The following is a 17,323-nucleotide window of genomic DNA, read 5'->3' on the forward strand; positions in this document are numbered from 1 at the left end:
CTCTTGAGTTTAGCCTGGGCAGCATTCAGCCATTTCAAATACATCCAACCATTGTTTTCCTCCCAGACTCTACTGTTCTACATGAAATGTGAAAATATACTCCAATCTACTAAATCTACCATCATACCATTTCTGCCCCTATGAGGATCGTAAGCCATTGGTCGGAGTGGAGGTTGGAGGGCAGTGCAAACTGGCTCATTGATTTGGCTACATGGGAATTAGTGTCCTTTTGCTCACTCCATCCTAACTCTCATCTAATCCTCCATGTTGACTGTATGGTATTAAACTATTGACAAATTGAACAGTCCCTCTGTTTCTATAGATATACAGTTATTGGTCCACACCTTTCTCTGACAGGCTCTCATTGGTCCATACTGTTCTTTTTCCACGTCTTATTGGACAACTCTGCTCTGTCTACGCCCGTCTTTCATTGGTCCACCACACACTGTTCTTTGGCCCGCCTCATCTGTCCACACTGGTCTCTGCCAACCTGTTGTTCATGATACCCAGTGCGCCAACACCCTCGGAGAACTCATTGTGCCGTCCGCCCCCTCCACCACCGCCACCGCCACCACCACCACCACAGCTGCTGGCACCTCTGTTGACGCCGGCGGCGGCAGGGGTGTTGGGGTGGGTATTGACGTTGACGTTGGCGTAGCATCTGTGCCCGTTGGCCGTCTCGGAGAGCTGCTTCTGCATGAGGGCCAGGTTCACCTTGTTGGCCGCCAGGAAGTCCCTCATGGAGATCATTTCCCCCGACGGTCGCCGCCCTCCACCGCCAGCGTCCGTCTCGCTGATGGCGTCCGTGTCGATGGAGATGTGGCGCTGGCGCGAGTGCGCGTGGTGGTGTTGGGGCGCGACGGCGTTGGTGTGCCGGCGTCGGGAGCGGAGGGCCTTGCGCGGGCAGGGGCAGGGGCAGTGGCGGCACGGCAGACGCATCTTCCTCAGCAGCCAATTCAGCACCTGCTCGGGGACAATGGAGAGGGGGAAAACGCAGGTGTCAAAAGTGGAACTTTTGGGGGGCGCTGTGGCCAGTGTTGCCAGATTGGGCTGTTTCCCGCCCAATTGGGCTGCTTAGAATGGCAGTCTGCGGGTAAAAATGGCATTTTGCAGGAAAACTCGCCCAATCTTTCCCATAGACATCAATAGAATTGGTCGGGATTTAGTGCTTCCAGGCGGGTTTTGAGCATTTTTTGGGCTGGAAATCATCAGCCTCATCTGGCAACACTGGCTGTGGCCCACATTTGGCCCACATTTGGGCTTGCATGCCCACCCACCCACGGGGACCCCGGTTCGAGTCCGGCCGGGGTCATTTCCCAATCCTCCCCTGTCTCTCTGTCCCATTCGCTTCCTGTCACCATCTTCGACTGTCCTGTCAAATAAAGGCATCAAAGGCCCTAAAAATATAAAAAATATAAAATTTAAAAAAAGTTGAACTTTTGTAGAAGTAGAATTAGGAATTGTTTGAAGTAGGTCTGTAGACCGAAACGTTGCCGTAAACCATGCAAATGTGAACGTGCAGGAGCTTTCTTTGCGTCAAAAGTAGAACTAAAAGAAAAGATTAAAACACGCTCACAGTTTCATTCCAACATAGGGGGACTTCACTCAGTAACTGTGCGCCTTGCAATCAGCTGATTCTGAATTCATTAAGTTTGTGGCAAGGTTTTCACTTAGTAGGTTACACTTTATTTTAACTCATTAAGACACAGTCCCTAATACAAATTTGCTGTTACCAGAATGGCAATAAGCAAGTCGTAATGAATTACTAAAGACCTGGTGTTATGTCAAGGTGGTGTGGTACTTTGGTAATGACGCTTTTTCAACGACTATTACAGCATTCCACCGGCTGAACAGCATGCATTATGGGGCTATGGGGTCACTGTAAAGGTCTGTTTAGACTCCTCCTTCAGTTGCAGGACACATACTGTCAGCGGCAGATTATGGACAATTCAGCCTGCTAGAAATATACATTGAGCACTGCAAGGGGTTGTTTCAGCTCTAAAGAGGGGGGTGTGGTGGCTGTTGGGTACGGGATCTGCCGTCACCCCCCACTGACAGTACATCTCCTGCAACTGAAGGAGTCTGAACTAGGATTTAGAGTGTACAGTGTACCTCACTAGGTACAGTGGAACAACTGATGTAATAACTATGTAATACCATGCACTGCTGTGCTTACATCATGAATTTACTTGTACTTTTAACAACTCCTATTTTATTAGCTTGCAATGGTTGATGACTAAGGGCTCTGCATACTTCACGTGCGCACTTTGACGCGTGTGGCGCGAGAACCATTAATGACGTCATCACTTGCGCCAGACTATTCATACTTCAAAATCGCCCTTTGCTCGCATTGTCGGAAGTGCCCTCTGCTGTTCATGAGAGAAACGGCAGTATCTTTCGCAACTCGCAGCTGAGTTCTACGGATGTATAAAATAGAAAGCCAAACACGGCTGTTGTAGGGTTACTGAACGTCTGACTTGTGACTTACCACATTGAAACATATATTTTTTGTTGTAGCCTACATTGCCAGATCATTCCAAGACCATGTGAGAGCATTGTTCTGGCGGCAGAATTTATAAATAGATCGCCGAACACAACGTGCTTCTGAACAAAGTAAACAATTGTTTCACTGAACAACATTTAAGAGAGAAGATAAAATAACTCTCTAGGACATTTTATTATCCTCAAAATGATGCAGGATCCATTCTGTAGTAGCCTACAGTAGTTGTAGCCTCTCTTCGCAACTCCTGCTTTGTCTGCCTACCTGCATGGTCGCTGGTGGCACACGACAAGTTGCAAAAAATGTGGGGTGCACGACATCGCGCCACGGCAGCTCGCGCCACGGCAGCTCGCGCCACGGCAGCTCGCGCCACGGCAGCTCGCGCCACGGCGTGTGACGTCATTTTGGGTCACGTGACGGCGCGAGTGAGGTCGCGAGTGAGGTCGCGAGTGAAGTATGAAGGAGGCTAGCACCAGTCACGCCAAGTATGAATCCCCCTTAAGGGTGCCAGACTAAGGTTGCCACTTTATGAAAAATGTAACGTCACAGTTTACCATTTTTACAGTAATGTTTTAACCCCTTTGTGCAGAGCCTATGGTATAACCTTATTGTCCTTGAAATTGTAAAGACCAAGTCTTAATTTGTTACATAGACTCTCTGTAATGTAATAGCAATGTTTTTATGATATAGTTTAGTCTTTCCAGCAAAGCAGGCCCATCTGCACAAAGAGACTACCATCCCTATTGATAACACAGTAATGGCTGATTGGTCTTTGATGTTTTTTTCCCCTCAAAGGGGCCTTCAAGTCAGTTTGACTTCTAGCCAGACCACCCAACCAAGGGTTAATGTTTAGGGTTACATTTAGGATTAGGGTTAAAGAGTAGTTAGGGTCCAGGGTTAAAGTTAGGGTTAGAGTTAAGGATTATAGTAAGGGATTATTAGTCTAGGCCAGGGCCTTCCAAAACTGGGGGCAAAAAGCACCAATGACCAGTTATGATAACACAGACAGACACTATTTCCCAATGTCAAGTGGTTGAGCCTTGGAAGTGAGCAGCCTAATGAGTCAAGCCCAATGATTGGATACTCTGCAGAGTTCACCAAAGAGTATCCAATCACTGGACGTGATTACGAAGGCTGATACACTTTGAGGGACGCACACTAGACATGGGGAAATGGCCAGGGTGTGTTCCAATATGCGACCTTGAGTCCTCCACTTGTGCTTGTGGCTTCATACCACTAAGTTATATGTTGTGATGACATCACTGACAACAGCACTATATTTCAATATCTCACAAAAGCTCAATTGTTAAAGTAATTTTCTAATTTTCAGGTAAATGAAGAATAGTCCACCAAAAATTGTTTTGGCTAGGCTGACAGCGAGGTGAAAAGTGTTTTCTTTACGGAGGTGGGGCATCAGTAAAACATGAGGCCACAAGCCCAAGTGGAGGACAAAAGGTCACATATTGGAATGTACCCACGGAGTCAGTTTCAGCACCTGCTTGATGACGATGGAGATGACGTTGAAGAGCGAGTAGATGCAGCAGACGCCCATCAGAATAAACAGGAAGTTGCCCAGGCGGTAGAACACCGGTGGTGGTGCAGCAGAGCCCTGATGATCCGGGCCCTGTTCCTGTTCCGGATCGCCACCACCGTACGCCGCGCGCTGACTGCTCACCATGTCCCCGAAGCCGATGGTGCTGAAGGCCACGAAGCAGAAATAGAGCGAGTCCAGGTAGGCCCAGCCCTCCACGGCAGAGTACATGGCCGAGGCGCAGCAGGAGATCAAGATGGCAGCCAGACACAGGATCAGCATCACACAGTACACCGACGGCTTCCAGCCCGCCAGGCTGTCCGAGGAGGGTCTGTGATGGTGGTGGGCTGGGGGTGGTGGAGGTTGAGGTGGAGGAGGAGGACCCGCCCTGGAGGAGGCGGAGGTGGTGATGGTGTTGGGCGGGCGGTGGTGGCCGAGGCCGCGGGTGGTGTTGCTGCCGTGGTGGGGCGCTACGCCTTTGCGTCGGCGCTGCAGCTCGTGGCAGGACTTGAGCACGTAGGCGAGCACGGTGATGATGCGCTCCAGGAAGAGGTTGAAGAAGAGGATGGTGGCCGCGCAGCCCACCAGGCCATAGAAGATCAGGAAGACCTTACCGCCCACCGTGGCCGGAGTCGTCATCCCAAAGCCTGCAGGGAAGAGGAGGGAAATAGATGGTTTATATTAGTGTTTCTCAACGGGGGCGGTACAGCCCCCCAGGGGGCATTGGGGAGCCCTAGGGGGGGGCGTTGAGAAGGATGCAACTGAGAGGGGGCGGTGCTTAGTTGCCATTGAGGTTCATTTGTACATTTTATTTTTTGATACTGAGGGGAGGCATTGGTGGGCTTATGATGAGGTCAAGGGGGGAGTTGGAAGGCTTATGATGAGGTCAAGGGGGAGTTGGAAGGCTTATGATGAGGTCAAGGAGGCGTGGGAGGCTTATGACTAGGTTAAGGGGCCATTTGTTAAAAAAAAAAAGGTTGAGAACCACTGGTTTATATGTTATAATGATACATAACATAATGGCAAAGGTGTGTAATTGGCAGTATCGTCCTTCCCACTGTGGCTCGAGTGGTAATCCCGAACTATACAGTATGTGATTGATACAGTGTGTGTGTGTGTGTGTGTGTGTGTGTGTGTGTGTGTGTGTGTGTGTGTGTGTGTGTGTGTGTGTGTGTGTGTGTGTGTGTTTAGTTGTGACCACGTGTGTGTGGTTTAACTGCGCATTGGAGCATTGGAGACTGGTCAAACACACACACACACACACACACACACACACACACACACACACACACACACACACACACACACACACACACACACACACACTCACACTCAAGGTCAAACTCAAAATGTACTTTGTTGTCAAAAGTCCATGTACCAGTGTTAATCAAAAGCACTCCACTCTACTCTATTATAAGCTTAGCCCACCAGACGATAGAATATGAACAAGACCTTCCCTCTCACCATGGTGGCTGGGGTGAACATTCTGTGTAAATTGAAAGAAAAATGTCTGCACACTTAAATCCCCTGTGTTCTTTTTAATAATAGGCCAAGCTTTCGGTCTACTACGTTCCTCAGGGCTGGGGTGAACATTCTAAAACCATTGTTTGGCAGTAATGTATTACAAAAGTAATTACGTTTTTACTCTAATGCATTACTTTTTGCTGTAATGCAGTAATGTAAGGCATTACAGGGCAAAACTCTGTAATATTTACTTAGTTACACTGCATTATAATGACCTGGATTTTAGTGGTATTCAGTGTGGTGGGTCAGAAAGAAGCTATTCCTGAACTTGGTAGTTTTTAGTCTGGATGCGGCAAAAACAACCTCCTGAACGGGAGGTGAAAAAGTCATGACTCATGAGCTTGATTAACACTGTAATAAATTGCCAGATCCATATTTAGGCCTACAGTTCTTTTAGCAAAAGTAACTAAAGTAATGCAAAACTAGTGTAATGCCTTACACATTTTAAACATACGTAGTAATATTGTAGTGTAAGTGATTATTTTGAAAAGACAGTAACATGCAATCAGTAATGCATTACAGTTTTTGAGTAACTTGCCCAACACTGTCTAAAACCTTGGGGGACAGAGATAAATAGGGTCAGACACGGCTACATGATACTATGTACAATGACTACAATGAAGACCTTCCCTCCTGCTGTGGTCAGAGTGGTCATTCCAAAGGCTGTGGGATACAGAGATGAAGAGGGTTAGATACGTCTAGATAATGATGTAGCACAGCCCAGTAGACCATAAAATATCTTCAATCTCACCATGGCAATTCTAAAGTCATGTTGTATAGAGAGAGGAAGAATATTGCATATTAGAATGCTATAATATTGTTGCACAGCCCATAAATGTTGAAGATCTCCCCTCCTGATGTGGCTGGAGTGGTCATCTCACAGATATGAGAAAGAGGGCTGAAATGGTTTGTGCTATGTTGGTAATGAAAAGCAGCATAACAGCAAAGGTGTGTAATAGGTAGGTAGCATCTTCCCTCCCCACACAGTGGCAGGGAGGTCAACTAGATGTTTAGATGTAATGATAACACAGGCATACACGCACGCACGCACGCACGCACACACGCACGTACACACACACACAGAAGCAGACAGGTGGGTACAAAGGGGTCAGTTGTCCCGGGCCCGGGAAGAGAGGGGCCCAGGAATGGGTCACCATTACAGTATATGTATTAGGAAGGGGCCCTTTCAGAAGACTGTCAGTGGTCCTGATGATGACATACTGTCTATGCGGGGTGTCAAACTCATATCAGGGGCCACATACAGCCAAATTGATCTCATGTGATGTGGCCTAAACCAGTAACGTTATTGTGAAATGTTGCAATTTTCTTTTTCATATCGGAATCACATTGCTAGTCAATCGTCTGGAGGTGGATGTCAGCGGGCACATCAGAAGCATCAACTGTAAAAGGAAAGCAAAAAAGGCAAACATGTTCTCAAGTACTGACAACCTGAAATCTCAGACACCTGCAGCAACTGAGCATATGTGGTTATTGTGTGTGAGGTGGTTGTATGTGTGTATGTGAGCTGATGTAAGGCTGATTAATGTACTCAAGTGGGTGTTTTTAAAAAATATTTTTTAGGGTGTAGTTGCCTTTACTGTTGACAGAACAGTGGAGGACAGACAGTAAATGAGTGGGGAGAGAGAGATGGGGAAGGACCGGCAAATGACTCGGGCCGGAACCGAACCCGGGTCGCCGGCACAGCAACCCAGTTCCCTACCGTTAGGCCACGGCAGGGCCAAGTGGGTGCTATATGTTTACTGCAATGTGCAATAATGTGTATTAGATCTTTGTGTATGTTTTGTATATGTGTATTTATGTAAGCTGCCAGATACCTTAATTTCCCTTGGGATTAATTAAATTACTCTACTCTACTGAAGACGACCATGCAAAGTACTGTACCAATCACACATAGGCTACTGCCAGCAGCATGGGATTCAGAGTCCTGCTCAGGGACGCTTGGACCAATACAGAGCCACTGACAGCTTTTGCCAGGCCCAGGACAAAGCCATCTAAAAAGCCCCCCTACTCAATACATACACAATGTAATGTGTTCCCATTTCTGGGCCCCTCCTTTCTGTGGGCCCGGGACAACTAACCGCTTTGTCCCCCCCTGTCGGGAGGCCTGCTTGGACCAATCCAGGAAGAAGTGGAATAGAATCCACCTTCCAGTTGCTGGGCGACTGCTCCATCTTGAGTGCCCCTGTCAGCCTACCTGTGCTGTACACATACAGCTCCAGGCCTTTTTATTAGAATACCATGAAAAAGTTGATTTATTTCCATAATTCCATCAATAATGTTAAACTGTCATGGATTGTAGATTCATGGCCCAGTTTTTTAACTATTCCAATCATTATTTTTTTTCTTTTTATATACGTTGGCCTTCCAGCTCAAAAAACCCATGAATTGGGGAATTCGCATTATTAGAATATTGTTATAAAATCACATTTTTCTTCATCAAAATTTGGGTCACATTAAATCAGTTGAAATTTAGTACTTTCTAGTAGAATCTACATAACATGCAATGGTCAATACTTGGTTAGGACATTATCTGTCTTCATAATGGCCATGATGCATTTAACATTGAAGTCAATGGAAAAACAGTGCATGGGAGTTATGGAAGCCCAGATATCCTTGATGCTTTGCTGTCAGCTGTTCTTGTTTGTTGACCTGGTGCCCCACACTTCCCTCTTCAATATACCCGAAGATTTCCATGCCACGTTTTGGTGTTAACTCACCAGTTTAATTCTGACTCAACAGAAATTAAACCCCATTCATTTTCAATGGGGATTCATTTCTGGTTATTTAGAATTAAACTGGTGAGTTAGCGCCAAAACGTGGCATGGAAATCTACAGGGTATATTGAAGAGTGAAGTGTGGGGTACCAGGTCAACAAACAAGAACAGCTGACAGCAAAGCATCAAGGATATCTGGGCTTCCATAACTCCCATGCACTGTTTTTCCATTGACTTCAATGTTAAACGCATCATGGCCATTATGAAGACAGAGAATGTCCTAACCAAGTATTGACCATTGCATGTTATGTAGATTCTACTAGAAAGTACTAAATTTCAACTGATTTAATGTGACCCGAATTTTGATGAAGAAAAATGTGATTTTATAACAATATTCTAATAATGCGAATTCCCCAATTCATGGGTTTTTTGAGCTGGAAGGCCAACGTATATAAAAAGAAAAAAAATAATGATTGGAATAGTTAAAAAACTGGGCCATGAATCTACAATCCATGACAGTTTAACATTATTGATGGAATTATGGAAATAAATCAACTTTTTCATGGTATTCTAATAAAAAGGCCTGGAGCTGTATGTCTTCAGGCTATTTGTTGTTGATGTCTGTGTATACACTTCCTGTCCATGAGTGTGGCTGTGTGGTTGTGTGTGTGTGTGTGTGTGTGTGTGTGTGTGTGTGTGTGTGTGTGTGTGTGTGTGTGTGTGTGTGTGTGTGTGTGTTTGTGTGTTAGACACAGGGCATGATGCGTCAGTGCAGTAGTGTTGGAGTAGAACTAGTGCTTGCAGTTTAGTGCATGCTGGTTAGTGCAGGTTAGTGCATGCTGCATGTCGCTTCTGCTTGTTGCTCTCTGCTTTCAGCTACCGCCGCCGGCTAGCCACCTCCCTTGGGGGGAGGCGAAAAGAGGAGCCGAGCGCGTAAGTCTCCTCTGCCGGTACACAGCCTCTCCATTGCCAAGACCTATACACGCCTCCTCGTGGCCACGCACGGTAACTGGTACCCTGCGGTTCCAGGCAAAGTTGTATGGGATCTCGGAGTAGCAGGGGGCCCCAGAGACGCGGCATGCAGGCCCGCTCTAGTGTGGACATGCCCTGCTGCCCGTCAACCCCTGCCCCACCTATGGGTAAATAGCAAAGACCTCAACGGCGGACCGGGCGGAGGATGGCAACAGGGAGATGTACCACAACGGCTGGGAAGGCGGATGAAGGCTAGGGGAGTAAACCCTGAACACAAATCTGCAGGTGGGGACAAGCAATAGGCAGAACCCAGCAGACCGGATTACTGGCAGTCCCCTGCAGCTCAAACCAGAGTGAAGGTCGTCATGAGTTCCTCATGCCACTGGAAGCTACTCTGTTTGAGTGAAGAATGGTGGGAGTAAGGACTGCGCACCCCTACCCTCACCCTAATCTCTTTCCTAGCGCAAGCTCCTTGTTCCATCCATTCCCGTCCTGTCAACCCCACCCTTTAGTCCCCCAACCAAAGCCCTGTGGCGATGTGGAATGGCGGAAGGCACAGGCCAAGGATGTGGCTGGGAGTGCCTAGTCAAACCATGCACACAGGCGGCAGTGGAGTGACGGTCGTTGTGTTGCGGGATGGGGCAGCGCATCACCTCGGCAGCTTTCACTGTGTCTGAGCAGCTCCACACTGCTCACCCCTGACGGGGAAGGACCTAGAAAAGGTGGTCTAAAAATTGTCTGTTCCTCAAATACTCTGGATGGCTAGCCGCAGTCATCAGAGCATCCCCTACTGCGGCCGAAAAACTAAAAAGAAGAATATTCATCTGAACATTGCCACCTGGAATGTTCGCACCCTATTGGACATGCCTGAACCATCCAACAGGCCTAAACGAAGGACAGCTCTTGTAGCCCTTGAGCTCGCAAGATATAACATCGATATTGCAGCCCTCAGTGAGACCAGACTACACGGCGAGGATTCCCTTACAGAAGTGGGTGCAGGCTACACCTTCTTCTGGAAAGGGCTTCCTGAAGGCACACGTCGTATCCACGGTGTGGGTTTTGCTGTGAAAACCAAGCTACTGCAGCACATCCCAGAATCCCCTGTTGGCATCAGCGAGCGACTCATGACTTGGCGTATTCCTCTTGCCAAGAAACGCTTTGTCACCATTATCAGCGCCTATGCACCAACCTTGGATGCAGATATCGCAATCAAAGAAGACTTCTACAGGAGCCTTGATGCAGTCATCCAGAAAACCCCTGCTACAGACAAACTCCTCCTTACGGTTGACTTCAGTGCTAGAATAGGTAAAGAACATCTAATCTGGGACAAGGTCATTGGACAGCATGGGGTAGGGGAAATGAACAGCAATGATCATCGGCTACTATCCCTCTGTGCAGAACACCAGCTGCTCATCACAAACACCATCTTCCAGATGAAGAAACATCTCAGAACCACCTGGCAGCACCCCAGATCTAAGCACTGGCATCTCCTGGACTACATCATTGTCCGCCAAAGGGATAGAAAGGACGTAACCATTACCAGAGCCATGCGCGGGGCAGAGTGCTGGACTGACCACCGCATGGTCAGATCTAAACTACATCTTGACATTCCTCCTTGTCGCCCTAAGACGGCCCCAAAGAAAAGACTGAATACTGCAGCTTTATCCAACCCAGACACCATTGCCAATCTCCGCCGTCACCTTGCCTGCAACCTTTCCCATATCCAGGAGGACACTGATGCCAATGGCTGGCCAGCTCTATCTGTAGCTATACAGTCTGCAGCATCAAAAGCCTTAGGCACCAAGGCCAAACAGCATCAAGACTGGTTTGACAACAACTCCTCCCTTATCCACACAGTTCTACAAGAAAAACAGCAGGCTCACAAAACTCTGCTTTCTAACCCACAATGCCCCACCTTGAAATCCAACTTCACTAAGGCCAGAGCCAAAGCACAACTGGCTCTGAGGAGCATGCAAGACACCTGGTGGTTAGAAAAAGCTAAAGAGATTCAACACCTTGCTGATTGCAATGACACTCATGGCTTCTACGATGCCATCAAAACCATATATGGTCCTAGGAAGCAGATTTTCACCCCTGTCCGAACTGCTGCTGGAGACAGTCTTCTCAAGGACCGCCAAGAGATCCTTGACCGCTGGGCCAATCACTTTGAAAGTCTACTAAACCACAACAAACCTGTAGACCTCAACATCCTCGACAAGGCACCAGTTATGCCTCAGATGCGACACCTAGACAGCCCTCCTGACTTCAGCGAAACATCCAAGGCCATCAGGAGCTTAAAAAACAACAAAAGCCCAGGACCTGATGGTATCCCACCAGAGGTGTTCAAACATGGAGGCTATCTTCTCATGCGCCGTTTACACCTTCTCATCACCCAAATCTGGATATCTGAGATAGTGCCCCAGGACTGGAAGGATGCTAACATCATTGTCCTCTACAAGCAGAAAGGTGACAGAGCAGACTGTGGAAACAGTCGTGGAATATCCCTCCTCTCCACAGCTGGTAAAGTCCTTGCAAAAATCATGCTGTCTCGACTGGCGAAGTACATCTCAGAATGCACTCTACCTGAAACGCAGTGCGGTTTCCGAAGGTCCAGATCAACAACTGATATGATCTTTGCTCTGCGGCAACTACAGGAAAAGAGCAGAGAGCAGCACAGAGACCTTTACATTGCATTTATTGATCTCAGCAAAGCATTTGACACCATAAACCGTGACATGCTCTGGAAACAACTCCACAAACTCGGTGTGCCACCCAAGTTCCTCTCCATCCTAAAGCAGCTACATGATGGAATGCAAGCCAGAGTTGTCATGGGAGGACTGCAGTCTGAGCCCTTCACTGTCAATGTTGGGGTAAAACAAGGCTGTGTCCTGGCACCAGCACTCTTCAACCTCCTCCTCTCAGCAGTCACAGACCTACTCCACCATGCCCTGCAGCACAAACATGGTGTGGACTTGGAATATCGCCTCGATGGTAGCCTCTTCAACATCAGACGGCTTCAGGCTCACACAAAGACATCAACAGACCACATCCATGAACTCCAGTACGCAGATGACTGTGCTATCGTGGCACACACTCCTGAGTCTATGCAACATGCCCTGGACACCATTTCAGCTCTTTACACATCCTTTGGTCTTCAGGTTAACACAAAGAAAACTGAGATCATGGCTCAACTCTGCACTGAATCTTCATCACCTGCTGCGTTTTATATAAATGGAAATCCACTCAACATCGTTGACCAGTTCACTTACTTAGGCTCCACAGTTTCTGCTGACACCTGTCTTGACAGTGAAATACACAACCGCATAAATAAAGCCTCATCTGCTTTTGGCCGCCTCCGGAAAAGAGTGTTTGATAACAAAAATCTGAAAATCAGCACCAAAGTAGCAGTGTACAACGCAGTGTGTGTATCCACCCTACTGTATGGGGCAGAAACATGGACCCCATACAGACGCCACATAAAAAGCCTGGAGATGTTTCACATCAGATGTCTACAGAAAATACTCAGTCTGTCCTGGGAAGACCGGATCCCCCACACTGACATCCTGAGTACGACTGGCACCATCAGCATGGAGGCAGCTTTGCCCAACAGACATCTACGCTGGGTTGGCCTCACCATCTGCATGCCATACCGTCTCCCACATCAAGTCCTCTATGGGCAACTACCCGCATCAAAGCGGGCTCCTGGTGGCCAGAAGAGACGCTACAAGGACTACACAAAAGATCTCCTGAGGCATTGCAACATCAACCCTGGTCACCTTGAGGACCTAGCTGCCAACAGACCAGCCTGGAGAAAGACCTGCAAGAAAGCAACTGAGCAAATAAACAACATCTTTATTGAAAGGAGGACTACAAGACGTGCACAGCGACACCAGAAGGCAGAAGACAACTCCTCTCAAACATCAGGGCATGCCTGCTCCATCTGTGGAAGAGTGTGCGGATCCAAAATCGGTCTCCATAGCCACATGAGATGGCATCAACGCCAAACAACGTTGACCCTCCCCCTCCCCCAACCCCCATCCTGATTGGAACAAGAGTCTTCATCGGACACGATGGACAGCTGAACCGTGTGTGTGTGTGTGTGTGTGTGTGTGTGTGTGTGTGTGTGTGTGTGTGTGTGTGTGTGTGTGTGTGTGCGTGTGCCGGGAGGCAGATGTTGGGGGGATGGCAAAGGGGTCAGTTGTACTGGGCCCTGAGGCAGAGGGGGTTCTCATTACATTGTATGTGTTGGGTGGGGGTAACTTTCAGATGACTTTGTCCTAGGCCAAGCCAAAGCTGTCAGCGGCCCTGTGCGTGTGTGTGTGTGTGTGTGTGTGTGTGTGTGTGTGTGTGTGTGTGTGTGTGTGTGTGTGTGTGTGTGTGTGTGTGTGTGTGTGTGTGTGTGTGTGTGTGTGTGTGTTTTAGTGAAATTTGGTGTGTGGGCCAGTGTGCTCATCCCAAATCATGACTAGGAGAGATAAAGAAGAGGGCTATGTTATGCAACACGTGTAAGCTATGCTATCTTTGTCTCTTGTTCACTGGTCGGAGTGGTCAACCTAAATGTCATGTGTAGAAAGATAGACTGGATTCTTGCGTATGTGCTGTAATAATACAAAACAAAGAATAGTGCTGCCACCATGGTCATGACAAACCCTGTTACTGAGAGATAAGCTGGACGGTTACGGCGTGTAATAAATGTCTTATAACACAGACAGACAATAAACCACATCAGCCTGCAGTGGTTGATAGCACAGACACACACCTCCCACACAATGATGGGTATAACACAGTCCCACCTCCCACGCAACGATGCTCCCTTTGGTGATGTCACATTGGGAACAACGAGACCACAAAGAGGGAACAATGAGGAAGTCCCCGAGCTGTTGTGACATTTGAGACGCTTTATGGCATTTGTGCCTTTTAACCAACGTGCCCTAACAACCCCCCCCCCCATCCCCACCCCAGGCTAGGTTGCCCCTGGTGACAGCTACTTATTACCTATTCCCTTCTACATAATAATGGTACATTCAGAAGAAACACGGCAGACACAGATAACAGACAAACACAAGCAGGTAATTGGAGTGCGGTCTTCACCTTTTTTCCCTTGGTGCTCATCAGTGTATAGGGGCTCTCAAACTTGGTCCAGGTAGACAAATGCTGAGCCACTCAAGTTTGCAATTTTTACTTTTTACTTCTTTGTAGCCAAATTAAAAAAAAAAGTTAAAATTGGAACCTTGAGTGCCTCAGCATTTGTCTACCTGGACAGATAACAGCAGGCTATAGGGTCCTCTCTCCTCTCTGTCAAACAGCTTCACAAATCACTGCCATGCAATATGTGCAATTTTTCTCCTCTATTTGATCAGGTATTCCTGATTTTCCAATCTGAAAATGCATGTAAGCCCCTTGTCACTTATAGAAAACTTTGTAACTGTGTGCAGTACATTTTCCTGATTATTTGATAGCAGACAACAGGAGAGTCGTGGAATCGCGCAGGACCGGCTTCACACATCAGTGCCATAGTGTATGTGTGATTGTTTCACATGGTTTTACAATCTAAAAATACGTACACAACCAGATGCCATCATAGAAAACTTGGTAACTCATAATGTGTGCATCACATGACCCAAAGTGTGAAAGCATTTTCTGCAAATGGTCTGCATGTCTGTTGGCCAGGAAGCGCCTCCAGGGACACATCAAGGCTAATGCAGAAAATACAACGCCTCAGAGATAACAGACTACAGCAGGCCAAGGTCTTCTATCAACTTCACAACTCAATTCCATACTGTATGTGTGACTGTTTTCTCATGATTGGCCAGGAATCTCTGATTCTCCAAACTGAAAATAGGCCTATGTGTATAAAATCACTTGTCAGAATTGGAATGGAATGGAATTGTATTTTTCCTGCTTTTTTGTCCCTTTGCCCACCCCACACACACACACACACACACACACACACATACACAGGATGCAGGATAAAGGCTGATTCTGTTTTTCTGCGCTCAAGTGCAGGATATCAACGTCTGCACTCTTAATATCCTTTGACCTTTTCTTTGTTACCGCCGCCACGGAGGTTATGTTTTTGGTCGCGTCTGTCTGCCTCATTGAGAGTAGATATGTAGGCCTACTCTCTCTGGTCTACTTGCCTGTCTGTCTGTCAGCAGGATAACTGTTTGTTACTGAGTTGTTGGAAATGACAAAAGGAGCAAGTAATTACATTTTGGTGGTGATCTGGATGACGATCTGGATCCAGGATTTTTTTAAAGGATTCTTCACCATTGCGGGATAGGCCGAATTTTGACATTCCGGTTTCTAACTCCACAAAAACAAGGTAGAAAGGCTTGGGGAAAAATGGGCTTAACATAGTCAAATGTTATATCAAACAGCTTCCTTGGCGGAGGTCTGCACTCTCCGAGTGCATTTCTAGTTTTTTTTCATTCTTTAAGATAAAAAAAAAAACTAAAACCGCTTGTCACCATAAAAACCTTGAAACACATAAAAGTAATCTGCGGGCAGTATATGTCCTGCGTTTTTGTTGGCCTTTGCCAATCACACACGACCCTGAGTGTGAAATCATTTTCTGCAAATGGTCTGTCTGCCTGTTATGTGTGTTGGACAGAGTGCCTCTCTCCAGGGACACATCAGGGCCAATATAGTAGAAACTACATCAGGACCGCCATCTGTCTGCAGCTGCTTGTTTGCTGGCTTACGCCTTCCCATCATCAAGGCTCCTCTTTAACAATGCATGAGGTTTCCATACAGTGGAGGGGCTCTGATAAATTACAACAGGCAGTGCAGCATCAATCACCCGGTTGTTTTCCTGCTCTTCATTAATACCAGCTTTTGTTATAAGACATGGGACAAGGATTAGTTGTGGACTCTGTGAAATACTTTGTAGAAGTCAAATAGGCCTACTGTTAAATAAATCAATTATTCACTCACTCACTCACTCACTCAATCAATCAATCAATCAATCAATCAATCAATCAATCAATCAATCAATCAATCAATCAATCAAGTCAAATATTTCTCGCCAACTCAAAGGTAGAGGATCACTCTACAGGTGATTGTGAACTGGCTAGTAGGCCTATATCATAGCCTACTACTCCACCAGCTGATGATCAGTCTTTTAAGTGTCAAGTCGAATGAATCTGTTGCTCTTACGCGATGGTGAGTCTACACGCCGTGCTTTGGAGGATGACTATCTGATTACATACAGAATTTAAATTATACTATTTTATTTGCCCCCTTTTCTACTTATAGATGTCTTTCTGACTTATGAATGTGTAGCGATTGACATATATCTACTGTCAATTGTCTTATTTTAAATGTTTTAGTTAAACTGCACATTGAAGACTGGTCAAACGCAATTTCAAACTTCTGTGCTTACCCTGCTACACAGATTTTTGACAATAAAGTTCACGTGGCTTGACTTGACTACTGTTGCCTCACTCACGTCTCACCTATTGTGGATACAACGGTGCCGACAAAGTAGAAGGCGCCGGTGAAGTCCCAGCGGGGTCGGAGCGTGTCCACGCGTATGCCGGCCACGTTCGCCTCCTCGTAGTACCTCAGGAACTTCTCCAGGTCGCTCTTGTTGAGGTTGTGCCTCTGGCTGAACTGCTCGAACCTCTGTGCCCACTTCTCCTTGGCTTGTTTCTCCTTGGGGTGCTCCAGGGCGGAGAAGACGGCAGCGCCGCACAGCAGGTAGATGACGATGAGAAGGGCCAGCATCACGAACCTCGCGTTATCCTCGTTCACCGGACCGAGCCCACAGCAGCAACCACCGCGGCATGCCATTATGTTACAACATTTGAGCACTTCCAAGACAACCTCCACATTTTCTGAGTGTTAAAAATCCGAGAATAGGTCCCCAACGATACATCCTCCCTGCGACCAGTCATTGCGATTTTATCCAGTATTTCGTTGCGCGCAAAGTGGGTGAACGTTGGCACACACAAGTAATGGAAATACCTGTATCATGCCTCACAAAATTCTGTGGTGAGAGCAGTCAGTTAATCCTTCAATTTCTTCTAAAGTCATTACTTAAGCTACAACTGTGGTGTT

The 17,323-nt window shown here is 47.0% G+C and overlaps 1 protein-coding gene across 1 annotated transcript; it reads right to left on the reverse strand.

Moving 5' to 3' along the window:
• Positions 1 to 426: 426 nt before the first annotated feature.
• kcnk13a (potassium channel, subfamily K, member 13a) lies at positions 427 to 17,056 on the reverse strand. Its single transcript, XM_063224090.1, has 5 exons — positions 16,720 to 17,056; positions 4,472 to 4,678; positions 3,996 to 4,378; positions 663 to 963; positions 427 to 566 (listed from the first exon to the last, which is right to left on the reverse strand). The coding sequence occupies exons 1-5, from the start codon at positions 17,054 to 17,056 to the stop codon at positions 463 to 465; spliced, it is 1,332 nt and encodes a 443-aa protein (XP_063080160.1). The 3' UTR covers positions 427 to 462.
• Between the last annotated feature and the right edge of the window lie 267 nt (positions 17,057 to 17,323).

Source organism: Engraulis encrasicolus, chromosome 19 (genome assembly GCF_034702125.1).
Source record: "Engraulis encrasicolus isolate BLACKSEA-1 chromosome 19, IST_EnEncr_1.0, whole genome shotgun sequence".
NCBI lineage: Eukaryota > Metazoa > Chordata > Actinopteri > Clupeiformes > Engraulidae > Engraulis > Engraulis encrasicolus.